The 27,688-nt window shown below is 44.8% G+C and overlaps 2 protein-coding genes across 2 annotated transcripts in view; one reads left to right on the plus strand and one right to left on the minus strand.

Moving 5' to 3' along the window:
• The window catches only part of LOC119221695 (tyrosine-protein phosphatase non-receptor type 18), a 4,581-nt gene extending 569 nt beyond the window's left edge, over positions 1 to 4,012 (minus strand). Inside the window, exons 1-5 of the mRNA XM_037477739.2 lie at positions 3,683 to 4,012; positions 1,963 to 2,079; positions 1,515 to 1,651; positions 1,362 to 1,439; positions 1 to 516 (exon numbers count right to left, since the gene is read on the minus strand). The exon at positions 1 to 516 is cut by the window's left edge and continues 569 nt beyond it. Of these exons, the coding sequence (XP_037333636.2) occupies positions 443 to 516; positions 1,362 to 1,439; positions 1,515 to 1,651; positions 1,963 to 2,079; positions 3,683 to 3,750 (474 nt within the window). The 5' untranslated portion in view covers positions 3,751 to 4,012 and the 3' untranslated portion in view covers positions 1 to 442. The remainder of the gene's footprint in view (positions 517 to 1,361; positions 1,440 to 1,514; positions 1,652 to 1,962; positions 2,080 to 3,682) is intronic.
• Positions 4,013 to 14,820: 10,808 nt separating this feature from the next.
• Positions 14,821 to 22,744, plus strand: gpr37l1b (G protein-coupled receptor 37 like 1b). The gene is made up of 4 exons (XM_037479794.2): positions 14,821 to 16,186; positions 17,491 to 17,805; positions 19,938 to 20,306; positions 20,863 to 22,744. Exons 1-4 carry the CDS (start codon positions 15,548 to 15,550, stop codon positions 21,034 to 21,036), a joined length of 1,497 nt encoding a protein of 498 aa, XP_037335691.2. The 5' UTR covers positions 14,821 to 15,547; the 3' UTR covers positions 21,037 to 22,744.
• Positions 22,745 to 27,688: the final 4,944 nt, after the last annotated feature.

The following is a 27,688-nucleotide window of genomic DNA, read 5'->3' on the forward strand; positions in this document are numbered from 1 at the left end:
TGTGTAATGATGATCTCACACTCCCACACACACACATACAGGCACACACACATTCACACTTACACACAGTGCAATCTTCATGCCAAAGGTTTAATTGAAACCACCTTCTTCCTGTGTGTGTAATCAAATACGCTGATGATGTCACAATGATGTCATCAGTGTTGGGTGGTTTTCCTGTGATTACCTCGTCACAGTCTGGACTAATTGCTCATGTAATTATGTTTGTCATTGCTTCCCATTGGATTCCTTCTTCTTCTTTTTATAAAAATATAAAACTTTTTATTTTAACAATTGGAATAAAAAAATGAAATACTCTTTACTTACTTTAATTACGTCAAATGGTGAAACTATTGATTTTAGATATTTAATATACCCTGTATATTACCTGTCAGATAGGTACATCTGAAAATAATAACCAGGTCATCTTCTAGTAATAACCAGTTCATCTCTCCAGTCGGCTCCACTCAGCTGGAGGGTCTCTGGGTCCTTTTGGCTTCTGAATACGACAGTTAAACCCTGAAAGAGACACAAATTGTTACGGAATATATTAGTATCAATAGATACAAGAAATTAACTAATTAATGGTACATTTTGAAATTCATTCATCTCGATTAATTGCGATTAATCAACATGTTGAACTACTGACTCTTCCTGATGTCCTCGTGCACTTTGCTCTCATCTCTCCATCATTTATGTCCAACATTGTCCCACATTCAGCAGGACGTTTTCAAACCACCATCTTAGGGACACAGTGGTGTTCTCTGCAGGTAGATGTTTTATATGGAAGTAGCCTAACAGCTAGCTTAGCATAGCAGACTTTAAGTGGTCTGTTTGCCACTCGTCCCCCTTCTGTTTGACACGTGGAGGACGTCCTCTGCTGAATGTCGCTCCTGTTTGTTTTACTTCTAAAGCAAAAAGCTCTCTCCATCTTGATGTACCTGAAAAAGTACGTTAACTACCCTAAAATATTTTGTTGCATTAATCTCGGCCACATTAATTGAAAAGATTATTGCGTTTATGTTGACAGCCCTAATGTATACGCCCCTCCCAGATGACGCCCCACCACTTACGCCACATCGGGGTCAAAAGTCTGAAAGTGAAAAGAAAAGATCCAAACGCGAAAAAAAGATCTGGAAAGATCTTTTTTCTGCCCACACTCTACACAAAGTAGAGTAGGGTTAAGGTTATTTAGGCTAAGGCTAAACTATAGTGTGACTAACTCACATGCTAACAGGTAAAGTTAACTAGCTCTCCTCAAGGTTCCTGGTATACTGTATATGCAGATGACAGAGTTTAATGTTCAACCATTAATGTTGAGTCCAAAGGGGCGGCATGTCCCTTTAAGAGACAGGTGTACTCACCGATGCCACCAGGTAATCCGATGACGTCGGCCTCCGTAGGGGATAGGTCCTCATAATCGTGGTCGATTTGTGATGATCCTTCGGTTGAGAAGAACATTATTATTGGTCTACCTTCACCTCGGCCCAACATCTGTCCTTCTCTCCGCCTCCTACCTGGACTCAGGGGATACTCCTCGTCATAGAGAGGTGTGGCCAAGGGCGGTTTAGCTCGAGGTCTGACAACGCTGTACACAGGAGCAACTGATGCTCCGGCAGGGTCGTTGTCATAGTGATGGGACAAAGGTAGAGTTCTGAGGGTCAATCATCATCATCATCATCATCATCATTTGTCATGCCTTTATTCATTATTATCATTCATCAACAACTCACCAAATAATGACATAAGGATTATAGAATAATAATATAATGTTGACTAATAACTTTGACAAGTCAACATTTTTATTGTATGTTTTGTTTACAGCTTTTTCTGCATTTACAAACTTCTTTACAATAACTGACGTTTTAAAGTTAACTTTTTTCCACTTAAAATATTTAAATGTATAATTACTGGTGGCGTTTTGTGCCATCTGGACCTCCAGGTGTTTTTACCAGGTGTGATTACCTGCTGAATTTGGGCGGGGCTACGAGGGAGTAGGCGGGGTCAGCTGCAGGTGGGAGGGGCTTTGGGGGCTTATTGACCACAGCGTACGTGTCATTCATGGCAGTCAGCGGCGAGTCCCTGAAAATATGGCGGAAGAAAATGTTCATCAGAAATATTACACAACTGTTTAAATGAAACCAAAAGATATTTAACTTCGGATTAAATAAACAAATTATATATATATTAGGGCTGTCAAATGATTAAAAATTTTAATCAAATTAATCAGAATTTTCAGTGGATTAATCATGATTAATCACACCTGAATCCTAACCATTTTTTCTTTCTGAAATGCATACTAAAGATAAATAACAGGACACAGATACATAATTATCATTATTATCATCATTATTATTTTTTACATAAATACATGTTATTGATATTTGATTTTTCAGAAATTCATTTCAGAAAATAATCAAAGCAATGTTATTTGATAAGTCACAGACTGATTTCCCTGCATGGCTCTAGAAGGGTCTCGAGCCTCTGCAGTTTATCCCACTCTGCTGTGAGTTTGTGCTCCTGATGGTTCAGGGCTGCGATGACCAGACATGACCAGACATGTCAACCCTCCCGATGTTTCAAAGCCCCTCCCGAAAATCTCCCGGACCGACCTTTCTCCCGATTTCCACCCGAACAACAATATTGCTGCACCACCCGTCACTGGGCGCGCCGTTTCAGACCGAACAATAATAAAGGTTACACCTTGAAGTCGAGCGCGGCGATTAGAACGACTGGCGCTGCAAAGAAATCCGCTACCACCCCCATTTCAGTGTGAAATATTCCCATACCTGGGAGGATTTAGATCGCATTGGCTTCCCTTCCTCCGCATGTTTCAGAACAGTATTACGGGTCTCTCCGATGGTCCTCTACCTCAGCGCTGCTCTTAGCAAAGCTCTGCTGGGCGGAGCTTTTTTTCTCTGTTCTGCTGCGCGAGAACGGGGAGGGGGGGGGGGGGTGCGGGTCTCTGGCGCAAACGACTTGCTGAACCTGACGGCCTGACGTATGCCTGCAGGTGGCAGTAATGTGTTGTATAGGATGAAGTGCATTCCCTAGAGGAAGAGGCACTTTACTGACCTGAATAATTTGTCACACTGCGCATGCGTGAAATGCGTCAAAAAAATGGACGTAATTAACAACAAACAGCTGATTAACGCCGTTAACGCGCTATTTTTGACAGCCCTAATATATATATATATATACATATATATATATATATATCTATATATATATATCGTCGAATTCTGAGGTCTCAAGGTTGGCAAGTATGTGTGTAGGTTCTCCCTGTGGTGGTGGTGGTGTGTGGAGGTTCTCCCTGCAGTGGTGGTGGTGTGTGGAGGTTTTTTCCCTGCAGTGGTGGTGGTGTGTGTAGGATCTCCCTGTGGTGGTGGTGGTGTGTGTAGGTTCTCCCTGTAGTGGTGGGGGTGTGTGTAGGTTCTCCCTGTGGTGGTGGTGGTGTGTGTAGGTTCTTCCTGTAGTGGTGGTGGTGTGTGTAGGTTCTCCCTGTGGTGGTGGTGTGTGTAGATTCTCCCTGTGGTGGTGGTGTGTGTAGGTTCTCCCTGTGGTGGTGGTGGTGTGTGTAGGTTCTCCCTGTGGTGGTGGTGGTGTGTGTAGGTTCTCCCTGTAGTTGTGGTGGTGTGTGTAGGTTCTCCCGTAATAGTGGTAGAGTAGGTGTAGGTTCTCCTACCTGTCAGCTCGTCTCCTACGATAGGCTGAGTCCTCTCTGACTATAAACCGTCTGCGCTGGATTGGCATACAGGAAGTAGATCACTTCCTCTTTGAGCAGTGCTCTGCGTCTACTTCCTCCTGCAGACTGTGATGTTTACCTCAGACGGGCTGCACAGGAGCACTCGTTCCAACATGCAGGTGGCGGCGGTGAAAACGAAGCGGTACTACTCCTGAAAGAAGCCTGCGCCTCCTTGTTAGTGTCCCAGAGTGACTTCACCACACGGTCTAGTTTTTGTTTGTGTTTTAGTAAGAGGAAGTGACCATATATGGACTAAAGAGGATGTAGAAACACTATATACGTCTCTGGTAGAGATCTGTCAATCACACCATGCCCCTCCCTGAAAAAGGAACCCTGCTTAATGGTCTATCAGAGACTTGTCAATCAATGTATAGCCCATAATGGAGAGCGACAGATTCATAGGATCAACATTATCAACGAATAGCGATATTTATCCTACTTTGGTCTGGACAGCGGAGGGTCTCTGTCTCCTGATGTCCTGTACCAGCTACTTGATGCTGAAGTCTGCTCCAGTCACAGAAGTACTGTGACTGGAGCATAGTACTGTGTACACTGGGGTATAAGTACTGTGAATGGAGCATAGTAATGTGTACACTGAGGTATAAGTAATGTGACTGGAGCATAGTACTTACGTAGGTGTTAGTATTAGTATCTTACATGTAACATGGTATGTGTTAAGTATTGCATTACTTCTAACAGTCTAACAGTATTATTACAGTGATATATTCGTATTTATTGTTGTTAGATCGATTGACTTACTTCCTGAGTGCGTTTGACTGTTTGATAGAGTTATGTTTTAATCTGGAAGTAAAATAAGAAAATGTGTCGTCGGTAAAATGAAGTAGAAGTCCCACAGAAGGCAGTACTTCCCTCCTGTGGTTACTCGTTACCTTGGTAACCAGCATGTCGTGGATGTAGTCAAGAACACAGAGGACTCCGGTCCTCCCACAGCCCGCACTGTGACACACACACACACACACACACACACATTAACATAGACACACACAGACAGGAACAGATGCAGTGTGCGTACTAGCTGTGACATCGTTAGCAAGTGTTACCTGCTGCATATTCACAGCCTCCTGCTGTCAGTGTGTGTGTGTGTGTCTATGCGAGTGTGTCTGTATGGAATGCCGTTTAATTCACAATTAAATAAATGAATAAATACATAAATACATGAAATATGCATTTGACACATCGTGAAATAAATAAATGAGGCAATAAATACATAAATATTAAATACATTTAATTATTTCATGGTACTTTTATTTCATATTGGCACTTTTATTTATTTCAAGAGACTTTTATTTCATTTTTATTTATTTCATTTTAATGCTCTTATGCAAATGTTTTATTTTATTTAACATCATTGCCAAATAGTGCAGTACAAAATAAGATGATAAAGTGCACATTTCAGGTAAACCAGGGCTTAAAGTTGATCAAGTTGAGCGAGCTGGTACGTCATAGGCGGGCGACGCCGGGACCAGGGCGCTATAAAGGGACCCGAAAGGCAGGACCATTCATCTCTGAACGGCCGAATTGAGTGCCACGGGCAGGCCGGGAGTATGGCAACGATACGCAGTGTCTCGTTCCCTTCAGGGAACTAAGGTTACATTCGTAACCGGAGACGTTCCCTCTCAGGGAACTCGAGCTGCGTAAAAACGGTGTGGGAATGCCAATACCCACTCACCATATGAGCAAGTGACCGTGGTGTGAAGTTAGTGCGCACACTCAGACGAGAGCACCTGTGCTCCAGGCGTAGAGTTAAGGTCTAGACCAGGGGTGGCCAACCAGTCAGAGCCTAAGAGCCACATTTTTTTACTGTGTTATCGCAAAGAGCCACATCATACACATGGGCACACATGAACATCACCTCATCACTTCATCACACACACACAGACCTCTGCTTAGCCAGATTTATTGTAAATGTCACACACCAACATGATAATGACAGAACTTGACTTCTACAGACCACGGGCCAGTCATTTTCAACAATGAACATTGTGTGCACTGTCTCACACACACACAAACAAACTCTCAGTTCAACCAAGTCCACAAACAAAAATATAATAATTAAAATATCTTTTTTTTCTCTTACTATATATGTTGCTTAGTGGGACTTCTGGCATTCCTTGCCTTGAACAATCCTCTTCAAATCTGGCTTGTATTCAGTTGTTGCCACTCGAAGCAATTCTTTCAGATGGGTGTCAGTCAGAACAGATCGATGCTTTGATTTCACGTGTTTCATGATAGAAAACACAGACTCGCAGACGTATGTTGACCCAAATATGGACAGTATCTTAAGCGCAGCCCGTTTGACATTGGGGTATTTTTCCATTGGCACACTTTTCCAGAACTCAATGGCCCCTTCCCTTAAAGCAGGTTTCAGTTGGTCCTCCTCACAAAGATCGCTAATCTCCAACTCAGCCGCAGCCTCATCTGTGACTAGCGGGGCTTTCAAACAGTGCGTCTCCACATTAAATGGGTCAACGAGGAATGCAATCTGTGGCCTTTTCAGTTGAAGATCACGGAACCGGGTCACGAAGCTTTCGTGCAGGTTTTCAACCAGTGTTGCATATCTAGCTCTTTTCTTATTCAGGGCGACGCTGGTGACTTGCCCGCTGGCTTTTAGCAGAGTGGGGAAATGCGTTAAATCTCCCTTTTTAATATGCGCCTTGAACAGCATCAGTTTGTTGACAAACGCAAACACACTTTGCACCAGGTCAGGCAGCATTTTAAACTTACCCTGCAGGGTCAGGTTCAGTCTGTCCAAGTGACACAGCATGTCGACCAAAAAGGCCAAATCCATAATCCACTCGTGGTCCGAGAGCTCGGGATAGTCCTTGTCCTTCTCTTCCATGAACAGTTTCACGGCATCCAAAAGCTCAAAGAAGCGAGAAAGTACCTTGCCTTTTGATAGCCACCTCACAGTGCAGTGCAGCGGCAGGTCACCTGAAAGCCCTTGATCCAGTTCCCTGCCATTTTGAAGGCGAACTCGACACAAATTGTTTACTTAAAATATCTTTTCCCTACTGGGAAACTTTGCGGTATTTTCATCTTAACGCGCATGCGCGTTTGCCAAAAGTACCGTATTGAACTCAAGCAAAGCGAACACGCACATTAAAAAAACACAAACCCAAACTTCGATATGAACGTTAGAGCCGCATGAAACCAGGCAAAGAGCCGCATGCGGCTCGGGAGCCGCGGGTTGGCCAGGCCTGGTCTAGACGATAAAACCTCACCAACGTGTGGGGAGAGGACCAGCCTGCCGCCACGCAAACGTTGTGCAGCGATACTTTTCCCGACAAAGGGGCTTTAGAAGCCGCCATACCCCTGGTAGAATGGGCCCGTACAGCCAAAGGTGCAGGCTGGCCGGCCGATTCGTAAGCAAGTGTGATGGCCTCAACCACCCACTTGCTCATCCTCTGCTTAGACACCGGGCCCCCAGTATTGGGCGGCCCGAAGCACGCGAACAACTGTTCGGAGAGCCTACACAGGGCGGTCCTGCGAACATATAAGTCTAAGGCCCTAACTGGGCAGAGGAGGTTGAGCTTCGCCTGGTTCGACGTCAGAAAAGGAGGAGGACAGAATGCCTGCAGCACAATAGGCCCGACCGTAGTGGACGGGGCCTTAGGAATATAGCTGGGGGAAGGTAGTAAGAACGCCTTCACCATGCCGGGTGCAAATTCCAAGCACGAGGGGGCCGCCGAGAGGGCATATCTCCAATTCTTTTGAGGGAAGAAATAGCAAGCAGGAAGACGGTCTTAAGAGCCACATGCTTCACTGTGACCTCTGCAATGGGCTCGAAAGGAGAACCGGAGAGACCCTCTAGTACGATGGACAGGTCCCAGGAGGGAACTCTAGTGCTGGCTGCTGGCCTAAGCCTCAGGGTGCCACAAAGGCAGAGGGATACCAGTGGGTGTCTCCCCAGAGCAGGGCCAGCGCTAGCCATTTGGGTGCCCTAAGCACAAATGCTTGGTGGTGCCCCCCCCCAACCAACGAACCACCGCCAAAGAATTAACAACCATTCAGAATTTCTTAGGTTCTCTTTATTCCCCAAATAAATTCTAAACATAAATAATTTACATAATTAATAAATTAATAAAAACACAGATTTGGAACTGAACATTGTAAACGCAGAAAGTATTCAAGTATATAACCGTGTAAGTAATAATGTGCACATTTCTTCAGTAAATAATATTCATAAGTACAAATAATAATAATAAAGTGCAAATTTTAAAGTGCAAATAACCATACATAAGTACAAACTGCACAGTAAAATTTAATTTACCATCTCTATAAAAGAGACCATTCTGTTATCCGAACTATATTACAAACATTTTCACTACCACCAGTTGTCAAAGGCCCTACAGAGGCACACGCCTGCATTTCCTAGCTGCAAAATCAGCCTTCAGGTCATATGACAGTTTCTGAGCCACGTCCCCATTGATGCTGATGACAAGCATAATCAGAAATACCTAGGGCTGCAACAACGAATCGATGAAATCGATTAAAATCGATTATTAAAAGCGTTGGCAACGAATTTCATTATCGATTCGTTGTGTCGCGAAACTATTATGTTTGAGTATTAAAAAAAAGGGGGGGGGGTGCGCTGGCGCTTTTCTTTGCAGCGCCAGTCTCATCTTTTTCCGTTCTAATCGCCGCGCTTGACTTCAAGGTGTAACCTTTATTATTGTTCGGTCTGAAACGGCGCGCCCAGTGACGGGTGGTGCAGCAATATTGTTGTCCGGGTGGAAGTCGAGAGAAAGGTCGGTCCGGGAGATTTTCGGGAGGGGCTTTGAAATTCGGGAGTCTGATTGTAAGATATGCAAAAGCGACATGGCCTGGCACGGGAGCACCACGGCGATGATTCAGCACCTTAAACGGAAACATGTTGGAAAAATCTAATCTAAATATTTTTTGTGCCTAATCTATTTAATTTGGCAGCTGTAAAGTATACATCATGCAATGTGTGTTTTTTGTGTTAGTCCATTTTATTTGCTTACTTAGGGATGTTCAAGGAGCAATCTGTTTGTGCAGTTTCTAAATGTTTTGCACTGTCAGTTCTATTTTTCAATAAAGGGTTGGAAATTAATGTTTTTAAATTTTTTATTTTTTTATCCGATTCATCGATTAATCGAACAAATAATCGACAGATGAATCGATTATTAAAATAATCGTTAGTTGCAGCTCTAGAAATACCATTGCTAGCTAGCTAGCAACCTAAGGAATGATTGCTAGTCTTATTGCTAACGGTAACAGAAACGATAACGGTAACATCAATGATAACAAAAACTATATAATAATAACATAAAAAACAAATGATAACAAAAACGGTAACGGTAACGGCCCGGGGACGAGTACCGAATACGGCCCACCGCCGATCCGTGCGGACATTATGAGCGTGAGTATATGCGGCCAGCCGGCCGCCCGGTGACCGCTGGCAACCTCACAAGAAAAAGTTTGGGGACCCATGATTTAAAACATTGTCTTACCTGAGAGCGACGCGCGAGCATCATCCCGCTGTCTCTTCTTTTTTCTTTTTTCCGCCCCCGACTTTTGATGCCTTTTCGAAGCCATTTCAAAGCTGTCTGCCACATTTGAGATTTGAGGCATAATCGAACAAACCACTGGGAGGGGGAGGGGAGGGGGGCCGCACAGGAGGTTCCCCTTTTTCTCCACTAATTTGGTCTAGGCCTATTACTTTTGTATCGCTTTTGCATATTAACATGCTTTAGACATATTTGATTTGTTATTTATACTAGTAGCCTACTGTGATGATTTTTCACATCCCAGATTTTTTGATGCCCCCCCAGGCACTTGGTGCCTTACGCGCAGTGCGTGATGTGCGTGTGCGGAGCGCCGGCGCTGCCCCAGAGTACGCCCATCTAGCATGAGTTGCCGACAGGGCCGCCACATATACCTTGATAGTAGACGGGGATAAACCTGAGGAGAAACGTTCCTGCAGGAACTCCAGTACTGAACCAACTGGGCAGTTAACTGGGTCTAGCTGTCGTTCCCCACACCAAGTGGCAAAAAGCCTCCACCTACCGGCATACGGCTTCGATGGACCCCGACGACTGAGACAGCAGTTCCGCCCTGATGGGAATCTCCAACGGAGGACCTGCGAGAAGCGACATAAGGTCCGCGAACCATACTCGGGCCGGCCAGAACGGGGCTACTAATAGTAGGCTGACGCCGTCCTGACGGACCCTCTCCAGAGCCCCTGGGAGCAGAGCAACCGGGGAAAAGGCGTACAGACACGACCTCGGCCACGCCTGCACCTGCACTGCATCTGGTGGGGCAGGATGCGTGAGGGAGAACCACAGAGGACAGTGAGTGGTCTCTCTGAAGGCAAACAGGTCCACCTCTGTAAGACCGCCTCTCCACAGTAGCTCCACCACCTCGGGGTGGAGTCTCCGGTCCCCGGGCCTCGGGCCCCTGTCTCGACAGGGCGTCTGCCCCCTGGTAGGGGGGCAGCTACCCTGGGATATAAACCGCTCACAATGAGCAGAGTTTCCCGAGAGACCACCATATGGCCAGAGCCCGCAGGCAACGCCGAGTGACCTTGATCAGACGGCGCTGGTTTCCCCTCGGGGAGAACCCCTTGGCTCTGAGCCACCACTGTAACGGTCTAAAGTGCAACAGCCCGCAAGGGATCACGTTGGATGCCGCTGCCAGCCGACCTGACAGTCTCTGAAACTGTTTCACAGTGAGTGGCTGGCCTAGCTTGGCCTGCTTGGTTGCAGAGAGAATCGAAATTACTCGAGCGGGAGACATGTGCCCGCGTCATGGTTGAATCCCAGATCACGCCCAGAAAGGTGGTCCCTTGCTATCTTGCTATGGGGACAGTACACTCTCCCTGGCGTTGAGTCTCAGCCCCAGACGGTTGATGTGGGCGAGCACAACATCTCGATGTTGGGCCGCCAGCCGCTCGGATGGCGCTAAATCCAACCAGTCGTCGATGTAGTTCAAGGTGCGGATGCCCTGGAAACGCAGTGGTTCCAGAGCTGCATCCACGCACTTGGTAAAGGTACGGGGTGAGAGGGCTAGGCCAAACGGAGGAACCCGGTCCTGGTGAGCTTTGTCCCCAAAAGCAAACCTCAGGAAATTCCTGTGTTGTGGGAGGATGGGTAAATGAAAGTAGGCGTCCTGAAGATCTATCGTGATAAATCAGTCCTCGGACCTGATCAGTGACACGATCTGTTTGAGAGTGAGCATCTTGAAGCTCACTTCACGTTGCGAGTGCGAACCCCCATCCTCCTCCGAAACAATGAAGAGGCGGCTGTAATAGCCCAACTCTCTGCATGGAAAATGCCCGTAAAAAAACAGGTGGCCGGGGGGGGCACACCTGGACAAACCGCTCAGCCATTACTACTAGTCAAACTTCACACGCACTAGATGAAGGCATAGAGATGAATGGTCCTGCCATTCGGGTCCCTTTATAGCGTCCTGGTCCTGGCGTGGAAAAAGTTCAAATGGGTTTTGTTAAACGACAGCACTAATATACATATATATATATATATACATATATATATATATATATATATATATATATATATATATATATATATATATATATATATATATATATATATATATATGTATATTAGGGCCGGGACTCGATTAAAAATATTAATCTAATTAATTAGAGGCTTTGTAATTAATTAATCGAAATTAATCGCATATATTATACATACAAATATATGACCTGAGAACAGTGAGAAGTCATTTTTTTCACATGGATTTTTATTTTTATTCAACCAATTCCAGTGTAGCAATAGCATATTTAGAAATATAGTACTTTCAGAAATTCAGGTAGCCTATAGGTAAGTAGACCTTCTGTAAACTACGTTTTTTAAGTAGACCAATACTTTCAAGTACATTCAGAACATTGGTTATTTTTTCAGACGTGGTCTTAGTTACCCTGGTCCTTAAACCAGTCATCTGGTGCAGGGTGGGTTGGGTGTGGGTCCTTGTACCCGGAGTGGGGCTAACGTCCACGCTAGCTGCTAATTGTTTTGCGTTGAGGTGATACTTGAGGCTCGATGTGAATTCCTTGTTGCACAGCTTGCACACAACCACGCTCTTATCGACGCTTCCATCCGTGTGTTTATTATAATAAGACTTCCCATTCACGGGGCCACCCGACACGGTCTCATCAGCTTCTTCGTTCATGTTCACTGTGGTTTGTTGTTGTCTGAAGTCATGAACGCTAGTTGGTGCTCCAGTAAAATCGGTCCCCCCGAAACTCATCCAGTGAGAAACGTTCCGCGGTGCAAAAAAAAGTGTAAAAATGCGTAAAAAATGTGTAATTAATTAATCTTAATTCATATTGTAATTAATTAATCGTAATTAACGCGCTAAAGTCCCGGCCCTAATTTATATACATATACCTGCTGGTAGGAGACAGTCAGAACTCTGATCACGATGTTTGTAGATGGTGGTAGAGAATTTGCTCCAATTTCCTGATGTGCCACGTACTGCTGTAGATTGGAGGTGTCAGGGGTGGTGGCGGGCGCCTTTGGTGCGCGCTGAAATGACAACTGACAGCAGAGAGAGAGAACAGTCTTTTAACGTTTGCCAGCACTGATGCAATTGGTTTATGGTAACATCACCCACGTCTGGTTGGCTGGTACCACCTGACCCCGCCCCTAATCAGCTGGCCGTGTGCCCCCATGGAGAGTGGAAGCCTACTGGGAATGGCAACGCCTGTCCAGTCTTCCTGACTGAATTTTCGCTTAAGCTTCATGTAATAAAATGTGATGTGTGTGTTTGTCTGTGTGCGTTTGTCTATACGTCCGTGTGTGTGTCTCAGTGTGTGTGTGTGTGTGTTTGTGTGTGTTTGTCTATACGTCTGTGTGTGTGTCTCAGTGTGTGTCCTCACGTTGCACACCCTGAAGGCCCCATAAGGAGCTTCCTCTTGAACTGGTGACCAGTAACGCTCACACTTCATCTGCAGGAAACAAACCACCAGTTGCATCCATAAAGTCACAATTTGGTTGTGATCTTAAAAACGAAAAATGGAGTCAAACTTAAAGACGTGACCAAAATAATGTAATAAAGTGACGTAAGCCGCGACCAACTGGTGTTGTTTCTTTTTCCATCTTACCTTCCCCATCTCTATTTCTCTGGAGACCATGACTATCACCTGGAACACACAGAACCAGACGTTAGTCCCCGCCTCCTTCAGCTCATCACCAAAACAACTTCAAACAGGTGGAATATCACCAATAATGATACATTATGTGTTTCATGCTGCACCTTGACGTCATTCTCCCAGATCATCCTCCAGAATTCCGTGCACGTGGAGGCGAGGGGTCGCTGCGAGGCGATGTAACGGCGGTGTGACGTCACCCCCTAGTGGACGAGAGGAGGTGTTACACCATCGGCCAAATATGAGCTCAGTAAAGAACTGAACTTCTCTGATAGAAAGGGAGGAAGGAAGGATGGAAGAAAGGGGGGAACGTATGGAGGAAACAAAGAAGGAAGGATGGAAGTAAGCAGCTCTCACCGGGATGAAGCTGGCGTTGAGATGAGTCTGAGTCTGATGTTTTCAGGGACACAGGGACACACACATAGAGAGACAGAGACACACACAGGGACACACACATAGAGAGACAGAGACGCACACAGGGACACACACATAGAGAGACAGAGACACACACAGAGACACACACATAGAGAGACAGACACATACACAGGGACACACACATAGAGAGACAGGGACACACACAGACATACACAGAGATGGAGTCTAGGAAAACAGTTTTCTTTATTGATTAATTCAAAATAATTGATCATATCAACACTGGGTGTCTTTGTGATTTAAACATTTCATATTATTGACATTATTCATAATATCTACTTCCGACAACCAGTGTGTCCAGTACCCGCCCAGAACCCTTTAGAGCAGTGGTTCTCAACTGGTCTGGCTCCGGGACCCACCATCCCCCCTTAATGCCAAGCCGCGACCCAAATCGAGGAACATTCTCAACTTCTCAACTATTCAAAATCAAGTTCATAAGCTGAATTTTATGTTTTATATTCAGAATGTTTAAAAAAAAAACTCTCCCCCATATCAGAATGGTTTGACTGAACCTGGCACATGCTGCTGAAAACATGGACGGACAAGCCAGCAAAAATAATGACACTCCGCTGCATTGGGTCGCGACCCACCTGTTGAGAATCACTGCTTTAGAGGTCTTCTTGGTAAGAGGTCTTGGAGTAGACCAGAACCCCTTGGAGGTCTTCTTGGTGATAACGGCTTAGAGACCAGAACCTCTTAGACAATGTGTTTTTTTATGTTCATGTAAATAAGGTTATGCTTTTATAGGGAATAATAAAAACAGAGTGTGCTCCAGGTGAACAACATCAGCTTCGTGAGAGTTTACCTTTGCATCTCTGGCATCATTCCTCCAACCTCATTTGAATACTGAGATCATATCATGAACACACAATGACCTGCACCTTCAGCAGCACTGCTGAGGTCACTTCCCCTTCAGCGTTCATGAAGTGTCATTATGAACTGGTTATTAACTAGTTCACTTATTATTAAGTTAAGAGGCTGAAATCTCACGTCAATTATATCAACAAGTCAACACCGAAATATAGACACACACATAGACACACACACTCTCACGTTGTACTCCTGGTCCAGAGTCTCCATCGCTATGCTCCTCAGAGAGGAGAGAAGCTCCATGATGCTCTGCTGCAGGTCAGTGAGGAATAACAGAGAAGAGAGACCACACCCCTCTCTCCTCTCTCCACCTCTTTCTCTCTCCAACTCCCACCTTCTCACTGAAGAGTAGCCAGAGTCCTCAACATGAGAAAAGAAGGTTCTCACTGTGGTTCAATTGGTTCTCACAACAAGAGTGTGCACCCACACACATACACACACACATACACACATACACACACTTATGTTTCAGTGGACTCCGTTGGAGTAAAGACCACCAGGGGGCAGCAGACCTGTGAGTAGGTTTAAATGTGTGTGTTTCCAGTGTGTGAAAGAGACAAAAAGCGAGAGCCAAAAGTGCAAAATAAAGTATGCATGATTGTGCAGACTGTGTGTGTATGTGTGAGCCAACCTTGTTAGTATGCTTGTCAGTGTGCGTGAGTTTGTGTGTGTCTGTGTGTGTGTCTCGACAAAGGCTCCATCCAACCAGACTGCAGAGGGCTGCTTGTTCCCACAGACCCTCACAGAGCCTCAGAGCTCCAGGACTTCTAGTGTCTCCGCCGTCTCCACCGACCCAGCCGCCTGACGCAGACTCAGACCCTCACCCTGCCCCTCCTCCTCCTCCAGGAGCTCTTGCTCGGCTACTGATGGACAGGACGAGCAGAGCCCGGTTTTAAAGTGGGAAACTTCAGGGGAGTATTGGCAGTCTGGAAGTGTGAGGAGAGGAGAAGAGAGCTCCTTCTACAAACGTCTTCTTTTGGAAGCTCAGAAGTCTTTTAACCGTTTCCCTGGAATTGTCTTTTCGTGGTTTTGAACCTGCGGCTCACTGAAAGGCTTTTGAGACTCTCCTTTTCATCCGGTCGCTTTTTGTTCATCCTGACTTTTCGGAGACAGAACCAGAATCCTCCCTGAGAATCTCTCAGTGTGAAGCCTCCACTTCTCGGTCTGAATCCTCCACCTCTCGGTCTGAATTCTCCACTTCTCAGTGTGAAGCCTCCACCTCTCCGTCTGAATCCTCCACCTCTCGGTCTGAATTCTCCACCTCTCAGTGTGAAGCCTCCACCTCTCGGTCTGAATCCTCCACTTCTCAGTGTAAAGCCTCCACCTCTCCGTCTGAAGAACCCACCATGGTGCCGCCCGTCGCCCTGTGGCTGTGCATCAGCCTGGTGCTGATCTTCACAGAGGCCGGGAGTACCGAGCGATCGGAGGAGCCGTCCTCCCTCATCCAGTTGGAGCGCCTCTGGATCGGGACGGAGGAGGGCCGGCCCATCCCCGACGTGCTGGACCTGGACCAGGCCCGCCGTAGCCACAACCGCCGCCCGGCCCGCGGTGCCGAGGAGGACGAGCAGCAGTCCACCTTTGGCCAGTCCTTCGAGAACGACTCGGTGACACCGCCACAGGCCACAGAGTTTGCCAACGGGACGAATGTCGGGGCCGGAAACGCCTCCGATTCGGGCGCTGACCCACCCGATCACCCGGGACTCTTCAACCCCTTTTACCCGCTGGCAGACAGCTCGTACTCGGCCTACGCGGTGCTTTTCCTGGCTGGCCTGGTGCTGGCGGTAGGCGTGGTGGGAAACATGGCCGTCATGTGCGTGGTGTGGAACAACTATTACATGAGGTCTGCCTGGAACTACCTGCTGGCCAGCATGGCATTCTGGGACTTCCTTGTCCTGGTGCTCTGCCTCCCTGTGGTGGTCCTCAACCAGCTTTCCCACAGGAGGATCCTGGGCGACATTACCTGCCGTATGGTGCCCTACATGGAGGTGGGTGGGGCTTGTGTGGTAGTAGAGGTGGTGAGACCAGTTGAGTGGGATATTGTGTTTTTATAGTGTAAATACTATATTGTAGAGGCTCCAGAGGAGATGGTATCGCCTCTTCATGAAGATGTTTTAAAGGTATTGTTGGGATTAACTGGTTATTGACTGTTATCTTCACTATATTGGTTGTATGTTTAGCGTTCTGATCTAAAGTTTGTCTAGAAAAGGTCAGGTCATTTGTCTCCACAACTCCATTTGGTCCTCAGGAACTAGGACCCAAGCTTTGATCGGTGACCTTCAACGTTTTGCTATTGTATTCAACATGTCCTCAATAAAGCTCAGTAACAGATTCCTTAAGTTGTGGTCACGGTGAGCTTTGACTTTCAAAATGTGGCCAGTTGGTCTTCAAACCCAGTAGGAAGTCGTTCCTTAGATCATTAGAATAGTCAGATAGAAGAATTGACCACAATCGCCACCACCACCACCATTATCACCACCCTTGGGACAGAGACATAGAAAACAAGCGCCCCTCAGAAGAGAATACAGTATATCTTTATAACCATGAGCTGATGGTGATGACACAACAAATTAGAGGCGGAAATATGTTGTATGATTTGTTACCCCATGTCTCTGGCGGCCATATTGGATGTCTTCAGCTCAGAGGAGGGTTTGTCACCAACAGTCTAAGCTACCAGTACTTATAAACTTCAGCACATGTGGTTTCTTCCTGTGGAAGAACTGTTTATTTCCCAGTGGGAGCGTTTTAGAAAAGTCAAAAGGATCATTAAATGAAGATAAATATATTTAATTGAGAAGAAGTACCTTCTCGGCGTTGGAAAAAACTCTACTCAGTCTAATAAAAAGGTCAAGCCTGTAGATTTGTAATTTGAGTATGCATTTGAAAAACAATTGAAAGGATTAGAGCCTTCAAATATTACAGTCAAGTTACCGAGTTAGCATTCTTTGGGTTTCTTGCATAAAACGTAGAGGTGAAATCTGGTCATGTGATCCCCCAACCTCCAAGATATGCCGATGTTGACCTTTGAGGAATGATCTTTACGTTTGGGTCTACATGTTGAGTTTTTTACCAACGTTTGACTCTTTCATGCAGAAATATTCATATTATACAATATAACATTGTAAGAAGATCAGAAGACATCCAAGTTAAAACATGTCTCTATTTGCAATGCAAATGCTAACAGAGGTTAGCACTCCTCCACCTATCGACCACTACATGCAGATCAGTAGAACCAATGTCCTCCTTTTGGAGGAGACCTCATCAACCTCTGACCTCTTCCCTCCCTCTGCAGGCAGTGTCTCTGGGCATCACCTCCTTCACGCTGTGCGCTCTCGGCATTGACCGCTTCCTCGCCGCCACCTCCACCTCCACCTCCCCACTGAAGGCCCGGCGGGTGGAGCGCTGTGGCGCCGTGCTGCTGAAGCTGCTGCTGGTGTGGATCTCCTCGCTGACACTGTCCAGCCCAGAGATCTTCCTGTGGCAGCCGAACCGCTCTGTCTCCCCGTCCACAGGCCGGCTGGTTGATTCCTGCACAGTCACCCCCTCGTCCCCCCTGTCACTCTACCTGCCCGACTCCCTGCACTCCCTGCTGCTCAGGTATCACCAGGTGAGTCATGGTGTGGATGAAATACAGACAATTAAACAAGCAGGTAGTGCCTCCACACCTAACACAGGAGATGTTGTAGCCCAATCTCAGAATAACATCTGTTCAAACACTGACATAGTTTCATTCATCAACCACACAGGCCTAGATGGCATTATACAAGTCATCCGCATAGATATTCTTCCAACACATATTTTCAAAAATATTTCAAACTGCACTGATCACCTACAAATTGTAAAACATCCCCCCTCTCAGGTTTCTTCCCACATGCCCTTAATACTGCCGTTATTAAACCACTCCTAAAGAAGGATAAGCTAGATGCCACAACAATGAAAAATTATAGGCCAATATCAAACCTGCCTTTAAGTAAAATAATTGAATAAGCGTTTTTTTTCAACAGTTAAACTATTTCTTGGCCCCATATTGCAGTTTTGATGCCTTCCAGTCAAGCTTTGGACAGCACCACAGTACTGAAACAGCTCCTGTTAAACACAGAAAATGGCAGAATTTCAGTCTTACTGCATCTGAGCGCAGCATTTGACACGGTTGACCATGACATACTACTAGATAGACTAATCAACTGGGTGAGACTGTCTGGCAGCACTTCACTGGTTTAAATCCTACTTGTAAGACCAAAAATACTGTGTCTGTAGCTAATTACACATCAGAGCTGGAGAAAATGACTTGTGGTGTCCCCCAAGGTTTAATACTGGGGCCCCTTCTGTTCAACATCTACATGCTTCTATTGGCTCATATTATGGAAAACAACAAACTTGTCAGGATGGTTCGCTGGTGCAGGCGGAACAGGAAGTAGGACCCAGGCGCAGGATTCGTACAGAATGTGTTCTTTATTAAACACAACGGGAACGGGAACAGGAACAGAGGCATGCTCCAACGACGACTGACAAAGACAATGACAGGCACACGGGGCTTAAATACACAAGGGAGGTGCAGGTGATTGGACACAGGTGGAAGCAATCAGGCAATCACAGGACAGGACGTGAAGCTCACCCAGAGACACGAGAGACAAGAAAACTACAAAATAAGACAGGAAGAGGACCCAAACCGTGACAAAACTGTTATGCAGATGACACACATATCTATATAACTATATCACCAGGGGCTACAATCCAATACAGGGGTTGGGTAAATGCATTGAGCAAATCAACAACTGGATGTGTCAAAACTTTCTTCAATTAAACAATTGAAACCAAAAAATGTTTTTGGTTACAAGGATCAACGATTGAAAGTCAGCGCTGAGCTTCAATCACTGACGTTAAAAACCAAGCTAGAAATGTAGGTTTAATAATGGATTCGGACCTCAACCTGAACAGTCATATCAAGTTACTAAATCATCCTACTATCACCTAAAGAATATATCAATAATTAGAAGACTGATGTCTCAACCAGATTTGGAAAAACTTGTCCATGTATATTGACCTTCAGTAGACCCGACTACTGTAACGGTGTGTTTACATGACTCGGTAAAAAGTCAATCAGAAAGCTCCAGCTGATCCAGAACGCTGCAGCTCGAGTACTCATAGGACCAGGAAAGGATCACATGACTCCAGTTCTCAGGTCTTTACACTGGCTTCCTGTCACACAAAGAATTGACTTAAAAATCCTACTGCTAGTTTATAAAGCACTGAATGGTTTAGGGCCAAAGTACATTTCTGATCTGCTGATACTGATGAACCGCCACGACCCCACAGGTCGTCTGGGACGGGTCTACTTCCTGGTCCCAGAGAACTAAACATGGAGAAGCAGCTTCAGTTCTTCTACTCCACATGTGGAACAAAGTCCCAGAAGGCTTTAATTCCTTTTGGACCTTTTAACCTTAACCCTAACAATTTGGAATTCTTGGAAGACATTCTTAAACTACATTGCAAATTTATTCTATTTTAAATCTCCGTTTTTTTTCTTCTTTTATTTATTAATGTATCAATGTTTTTAACTGTTTGTAAAGCTCCTTGCTTTGTGTTTGGAGGTTTTAAATGGTTTTATGTGAAGCACTTTGAATTGCCTTGTTGAAATGTGCTTTACAAATGTGCACAAAGAAATATTGTCTTTCAAGGAACAAAACCAGTATTTTGTTTTTGTGGAGTAATCTGATTACTCCCCCCGGGGGTTTCCAGGGTCGGATGTGGTGGTGCTTTGGCTGCTACTTCTGCCTCCCCATCCTCTTCACCGTGCTCTGCCAAATGGCCACGCGCAACGTCAACAGTGACTCAAGCTCCGCCCAGAAGCAGCGCGGCCACGACGACCGCACATCCTCCAATCAGAAGCGGCACCAGGTGGTAGAGCGCCAGCTGAACTGCACGCTGCTGGCGCTGGCGGTGGTGTACGGCATCTGTGCATTGCCCGAGCACGTGTGCAACATCACGGTGGCCTACGCGCGCATCGCCGTCTCCAAGGACACCGCTGCCATGCTGGCGCTGCTGCATCACTTCCTGTTATTCTTCAAGTCCTCAGTGACCCCCGTGCTGCTGCTGTGTCTGTGTAAGGTAGGTTGGTGCTGCCAAGTGAAGTCAGAGTTACATGAGTTAAAGCGTCATTATGTGTAGTAACCAGCAGAGGGCGACTCCTCTGGTCCCATAGACGTCTATGAGGAAATTACTCTACTTCTGTGTAGTGACCAGCAGGGGGCGACTCCTCTGGTCCCATAGATGTCTATGAAGAAATTACTCTACTTCTGTGTAGTGACCAGCAGGAGGCGACTCCTCTGCTCCCATAGACGTCTATGAGAAAATGACTCTACTTCTCTCTTGATTTATTCCCTCAGTAAACATTGTAAACATGAGTTTATGGTCTCAGTCTCTAGTTTCAAGTCTTCTTCAATACAGCATGATGTTCTTTTGTAAATGATGGTCCAAGTAGAGTCAAACAGACCATAAAGCAGGGGATGCTTTAGGTCGGCAGATCATCAACATGTATATAAGTTCCCAGCGCTAATTAAGAAAGAAACTAGGTCAACGAGCACTTGAGCTAAACTTCAGTGTGATAGTGTGAATGTAGTATTGGCTAGCGTGAAAAGCTAACGGTACTGTTGTCTTGTTTCAGGCCCTCGGTCAAGCCTTCATGGACTGCTGCTGTTGCTGCTGTCAGGAGTGTCAGCCAACCAGCGCCCAGGACTCGCCAACCTCTGCCCAGGTCAAACTGAACGCAGTCACTGAGACATCCATCTATTTTGACAAGGCTAAAGACACGTCCGCCATCTTGTCCGTCTCTAGCTAGAGCCCACTCACTCATTTTCCATCAATCAATTTTTACGGTTCCTCTTCCATGTTTAACCTTCCAGTTTCCTCTCTCCTCTACAAACACCTCTTCTCCATCTTTCCAGAGTTTCCATGTGTATGATATTCCTCTACGGACACAGTGATTCTCTCTCCAGCTTACTGGACGCACAGAATGTGACGTTTAATCAGTAGTAATGGTAGATAAGTTGCTGTACAACCAGCTGTTTCAGGATTTGCCGAACAGACTCTTCCTGCTATAATAATGTTTGATGTAAAGTGCTTTTTCAGTCAGTCCGAAGCTAAATTTTTTACCTGTTTGATGAGGAAGTTAGTGACACCGTTTAAACCAGGCTAAGAAGAGCGTTAGCACTTATTTCTAACACTAGCAGTGTGAAAGTTATATTGCTGTTTTCCTAATGCACGGTGGAACTAGCTAGCTTGCTAACTAGCGAACTGTACGCCAATTAGCTAGCTTGTTTGTCCTTCGGAGCAATGGGGGGTGTGGTGGAGGGACATTTGGACGAGGCGCTTCTGCTGCCTATTTTTTGGCTAATTTCCTGTAATCATTGTAGCATCAAAACAGGGTGGAGCTAAATAGCTAACTAGTGCACAGCTGCCTAGGTATCTAGATAGTGTACAGCTAGCTAATTGGCTAGCTAGTCCCACTATGCTTTGATGCTACACTGACACCCCAATCCTTCTCCAGAGCCACGGGGAGTGAGATGGAGGGACAGTTAGACTTAGCCCTGCTGCTAGCTAGCTAACTATCCAGCTATTCACTAGCTAATGAGCCAGCTGAATGCTAGCCGCTATCTTGGGAACTCCAACATGCTTTAATGCCACTAGTTACGCAGGGTCGCTGAAGCATTAAGTAGGCTCACTAAACTTTGGATCATGACTTCTTGTAACAGTCTTGACTTGGTGAATGTTTTCTAAAAGGTAAGAAGTGAAGGAAAGAAGGAGAGAAGCATTGTTAAAAGGACTCAGACCTTCTCAGCCTCTTTGTACAGGAAGTGAAACAAGCGGAACTTGTATTAATATTTTTTAGTACAGCAGTTTTCACTCAGACTGTCAGAATCAAACCACTAGAGCAGATTAGTGAATCACTAATTACATCTTTTTGTGAAGGCAAATGAGATCATGTTTTGTCACAAGATTGTTTATGTCTTTGTATGTTCAGCGACATGATGTTAAAACCATATGAATGTTGTCAGAGCCTTTGTGCCTCCTCAAAGTATTATTGTGTAGAGATGAAACATCTTTGATGGAAAAGCTCATTTAATGCTTAGTTCGTTTCCAGTTGCCTTGGAAATAAAAACAACAAAACAAATAATAACAAGTTTGAATACGTGAAACCTTTTACAAAAGTAAGTTCAAATTTGAAATTTTCTTTATTCATCATAATCACAAATAAACATTATTATTCCTCCCTTTGGTTTCATTCAACTATAAATGGTGAATATATAAGTGTCCAATTATGTGGCCAAGCTTTTACATTTTTTTTTTCAAACAATAACTGAACAAAAGAAAGGAGACATATTGACATATCCTATTGTTTTGTTAGCGATTATTATGAAGTTCACATTAAGGCCACTTTTTCATAAATCTTTAATAAAGGGACAGTCCAGACAAACACACTAACCTTTGTCTTTTTCTGTGCACATTTGTGAATGAGATTCTACAGAGAAATAAATGCTTTTTACTTGTATGTGTGTCACTGTGTCTTAAGAAGTCTCACTCAAGAAGAACTCTCATTTATATATTTAACCCTGACATCAGAAATTCCTCAGATACCAAAACTACTCTAACATAAACTGTGAATCTCTTCTCCGTTGTCCTCCAGAAACCAATCACCTCTACGAACAAGACTTCTCTCTCCCTAGGGGAGACACTTCTTTCCAGCAAACAGAAAGAAACATGTTTTAAATCTGTGTCTGGTATAAGACTTATAATAACTCAAAGTTAAATATTAAAACAGAACTGCCGTAACTAAATTGAAAACAACTAAATCATGATCCAATCCAAACTCAAACACATACTTAATGCGGGAACATGCTTCTGCGTCTGCGTTGTGTCGACGGACTTGTTTCAATTCATGGTTCTAAAAAGCATTTCACCTCCAGAACACCAGGTGGTTTCCTCAAAGACAACCTAGAGAGTGACGTCTTTATGTGTGGAAGTCGTTGGTTTGTTTATTTATCAGAGACTCTTTTGCCCTGTGCATTGCCACTGCTGCTTTTCACTGCCTTTTTTTCACGGACATATTTGTCCCATATTTTCCTCCTTTGTTCACCCCTCGATCCGGCAAATCGTCCTTATAGTCCGCCAGTGACGGGTTGTATCAATTCAATTAATTTTATTTTGTATATCCCAAAATCGCAAATTACAAATTTGCCTCAGAGGGCTTTACAGTCTGTACACATGCAACATCCTCTGTCCCGAAGCCCTCACATCGGCACAGGAAAAACTCCTAAAAAAAATGAAAAACCCTTCAGTGGGGAAAAAAGGGAAGAAACCTTAGTGAGAAGGTCAGAGGAGGATCCTTCTATCAGGATGGACAGACTGCAATAGATGTCATGTGTACAGAATGAACAATGTAAAAGATGTACAATACATTCAATTCATCTAACAGAAATGATACAAATTATTGCAAGTAGCAGAACAAGTGTACAGCAGGACCACTGCAGGGACAACCACCATCAGATAGAACCTTCATCAGATAGAACCATCATCAAATAGAACTAACATCAGATAGAACATTCATCAGATAGAACCTTCTTCAGAGAGAACCATCATAAAATAGAACCACCATCCACAGAGGCTTCTGTGGGGAGGGAGAGCAGAAAGATGTTGGTTTATGATGATAGTAATAGGAAACTTATGTAAAACAACGTTGGCAGCAGCAGGCGTCAGCAGGGCCATGCCTGGAGTCAGAACCACCGTCCAAACAGAACTATGATCTACGGAGACCTGCTTGGCGAGAAAACACAAAAAACTCCTGGAAAGAAGCTCTTCAAACTGATTCATTCTCTCGTAAAAAATCTTAATAATGCCGGAATTATGCTATGAAATGACATGAAAATGTGAGACTCCTGAAAGGATGTAGATAGCAGACCAATCACAGCCTTGTGGGCTGTGTGAGCTCGCAAAGCTTTTGACGCAAGTCTAGAAAAACGGGTTGACGCACCGAAGAGGCTCTGTGTGTGTGTGTACTTGCGTTTCTCTGAAAACTCAGAAGCATAAACTAGGCTTTATTCTAACAGCTAACTGCTAACACTAGCAGTTATCAATGCACAAACACTGAGTTAAGCTATGACTTAAGTACTACAAGCCTGAAGTACAATGAGTCTGGAGTATTAGGGGCAAACAACCAGGGGAGCGAGACTTGGGAGGACTACGTGTGAGAGAACTGTGGACAAACCAACAAAGAAGAATGAAGCGTCCATTGAATCGCATGAGGCGTCCCCAACACCTGTGGAAGGTTCCCCCTCCTGGTCATGTTGTCCAGAAGAAAGTTGACACTTTACCTCACTAACAGGGACCCTTACTACTCAACAGATATATCCTGTGTGTTAACTTGCTGTTGCTCTGACTCCTATAATGTTATGATAACATGTTTTTAAAATATAAGCACCCAATACACTACACAAAATGCTGCGCATAATGCGATTAATCGTGCAATTAATCCTGTGTTAATCACAGGAAATCATGCGATTAGTTGAGTTAAATGTTTAGCACTAACCTTATGGCATCATAGCACCGGGATGATTGTTTTTGTTAAACTTTTGTCCATCGTTTAGCTGCAGACGGTGTGAAGAGGCCCGGGTTCTTTCCCTCAGAGCGGCTGAGCTGCATTACAATGACCTCACCCCTGTCCCATCGCCATGGGATACTGACCCAAATTCACATGCTCACACACACAGATCTGTCCATTTAGAAACATAAACTTCTCCCTCTTCGATGTGAGTCTCTTAGAAATTGAGAAGGCGGTGGGAAGGACGATGTGTGTCCCGTAGAGAGAAGTTAAGAGCCTGGCCCAAGGACACATCAGTGAGGATTAGCGAGGTCGCCGACCTCTTGTTGGAGGACGACTGCTCTACGGCTGAGGCATAGTCGCTAACGTTAAATATACTCTCCGTTTTTTATTGACTTTGGCCCTTGCAAGCTTAACGTTAGCGTTTTTGTAGAAATGGCGTTGATTGAATTAGGTTTTACTTTTGCTCACAGCTGAATGTTAATGTTGTTTTTTGCAAATATGCAAATATATAACTACTATGTTGATATAACTGCTTATATTTAACGACGTAGTTTGTGTGCATGTGTATTTGTGTCTATGTGTTTGTGTAGCTGGGGGAGCAGCAACGTCCCAACAATGAGAAGCACTAATAAAAAGCAGCAGTAACGTTGGAGTGTATCAATACCACTAGTGCAGTGGTTCTCAACTGGTCTGGCTCCGGGACCCACCATCACCCCTTAGTGACAAGCCGCGACCCAAATCGATCTGTCAACGCGACCCACCAGTTGAGAACCACTGCTCTAGCGCTTCCGTAGAAACATGGTGGAGCTCTCTACGTAGATATAAATAATCTATTGTTTGATTAGCCACGGCCAAGTACCCCCCCCTAAACCCCCCTTTAAGCTTATTGGTTGGTGTAAAGTAGTGGAATCTAAATGAACTTACAACCCCCCCTAAAAAAAGAAGAATGGAGGTGGATGTGTAACACCAAACCCACCTAGTGATCAAGCTGGGACTCGAACCTGTGACCTCTGAAGTTACATAACTTCAGTTGGTTCCCGTCCAGTCTTCCGCAGAGAGGTCCATGTATGACCGATGGAGGTCTAGTCTTTGTGTGTGGGGGGGGGGGTAATTAGTGAACAGAGGCGGTCTGTTCGGTGGTTTGTATCTGAGGGGCAAACCCTCATCACTACTAATGAGGACGACATCCCGGCCTCCTGAAACACTTTGTTCCTGCAGCTCCGATTCCACAAAGACACGCGTGATCACGAAAAGTTTCAACCCCTTAACTCACAAATCTGTGTTGCTGTGTTTGACTTTACGATACTTGATAACCTCTCCGTCAGTTATGTCTTTCTTAGGGTTGGGGATCTTTTGAAGCCTCCAGTTCTGCTTGTAAACAGGAAGTAACCATATAAGGATTGATGAGGCCGTAGAGACGCCGTCCACGTCTCTGACCAGCAGCTCAGAGACAGCGGACAGGGGGACATCCTGGAGACGGTTTGCCAGCTCCAACTGGCCAGGTCAGACTCACCTGTCCTCTCTGGTATCCGCCTTGGATGTGTCTCCGTCTCTGGAGTAATGTTTGTCTCTCCGTCCTGTAAAGGGGGGGCATGATCCAGACCACAGAGCAGTACCAGTTCCTCTACTCCACACTGGCTCAGTACAGTCGCCAGTTACAACACTGCCAGGTACACGCACACAATCAGTGAACAGGAAGTGACCATGCCGTGTAGGTCTTTGGCAGAGACCTGTCAATCAGCGTTAGGCCCCGCCCTAAAGCATCCCCTGCTTCATGGTCTGTTTGACTCTAAATGGACCATCATTGACTACATGAACATCATGGTGTATTGAAGAAGACTTGAAACTAGAGACTGAGACCATAAACTCATGTTTACAATGTTTACTGAGGGAATAAATCAAGAGCGATTTCCTCGCTTTGAAACTCCGACTGTGTGAAAATTTAAAAACAAGAGTGTTGGAGTTCCCACTTGGTGTGAATCCCACCAAAGCACTGAGTGTGTGTCTCTGTGTCTTCGTAGAGAAGCTCAATGAACACAAACTAATCTGACCTGAATGTCTCTCTCTCTCTCTCACACACACACCAGGAGAATAATGTTGGTTTTGTTCGGTGGGAAAACTGGTGAGGGAAGGCATGAGTGGAGAAGGTGGAGGAGGAGGGGAATACTGTTGCCTTGACAACGAGCATGGGGTCCACCGATGGAGAGCTAGGTTGAGTCTCATTGGGAAACGAATGTGCGCACATGCAGACAGACACACACTGGTGAGACCACCAAGTACTGCAGACAGGAAACACTGAGGCCTTTTTCTTTGTTGGCTGCTAATAGTAGCGACACACAAATACAGACACACACACACACAGACCGCTTCTCAGTTTGTCTCTTTTTTTAATTAATCTGTTTTTTAAACTGTCAACGATGTACATAAACAACATATATATATATATATATATATATATATATACATTAAATACATAACGTATATATGTGTATATACATGTGATGACCATATGTGATATACTATAATATAATTAAAAACAACAGATGGAAGTTGTAGAATTTTTTGTAACAGACTTTATATCCTCCATCTTTAGAGGAATCTCTGAGGGGTGTGTGTGTGTGTGTGTATGTTAGTGTGTGTGTTTGTGTGTGTGTGCTTCCCCCTGCAGCTCAGAATCAGAAAGACATCTAACACTTGAAAACTAACTGAATAGAGAAAAACAAAGAATTTTATAAGTCTGTATTTAATAAAAAGTGTCCAAAAGCTAAAAATGATGAAAATTGCTTTCAATCCTATTTATATTATTGTAACGTTTTACTCAATATCATCGGTAATATTGTAAGTAAAAATAATTTGTATTAATCATTTATCACAAATAACTCCAAACAATTGG

This window comes from Pungitius pungitius, chromosome 1 (assembly GCF_949316345.1).
Source record: "Pungitius pungitius chromosome 1, fPunPun2.1, whole genome shotgun sequence".
Classification (NCBI taxonomy): Eukaryota; Metazoa; Chordata; class Actinopteri; order Perciformes; family Gasterosteidae; genus Pungitius; species Pungitius pungitius.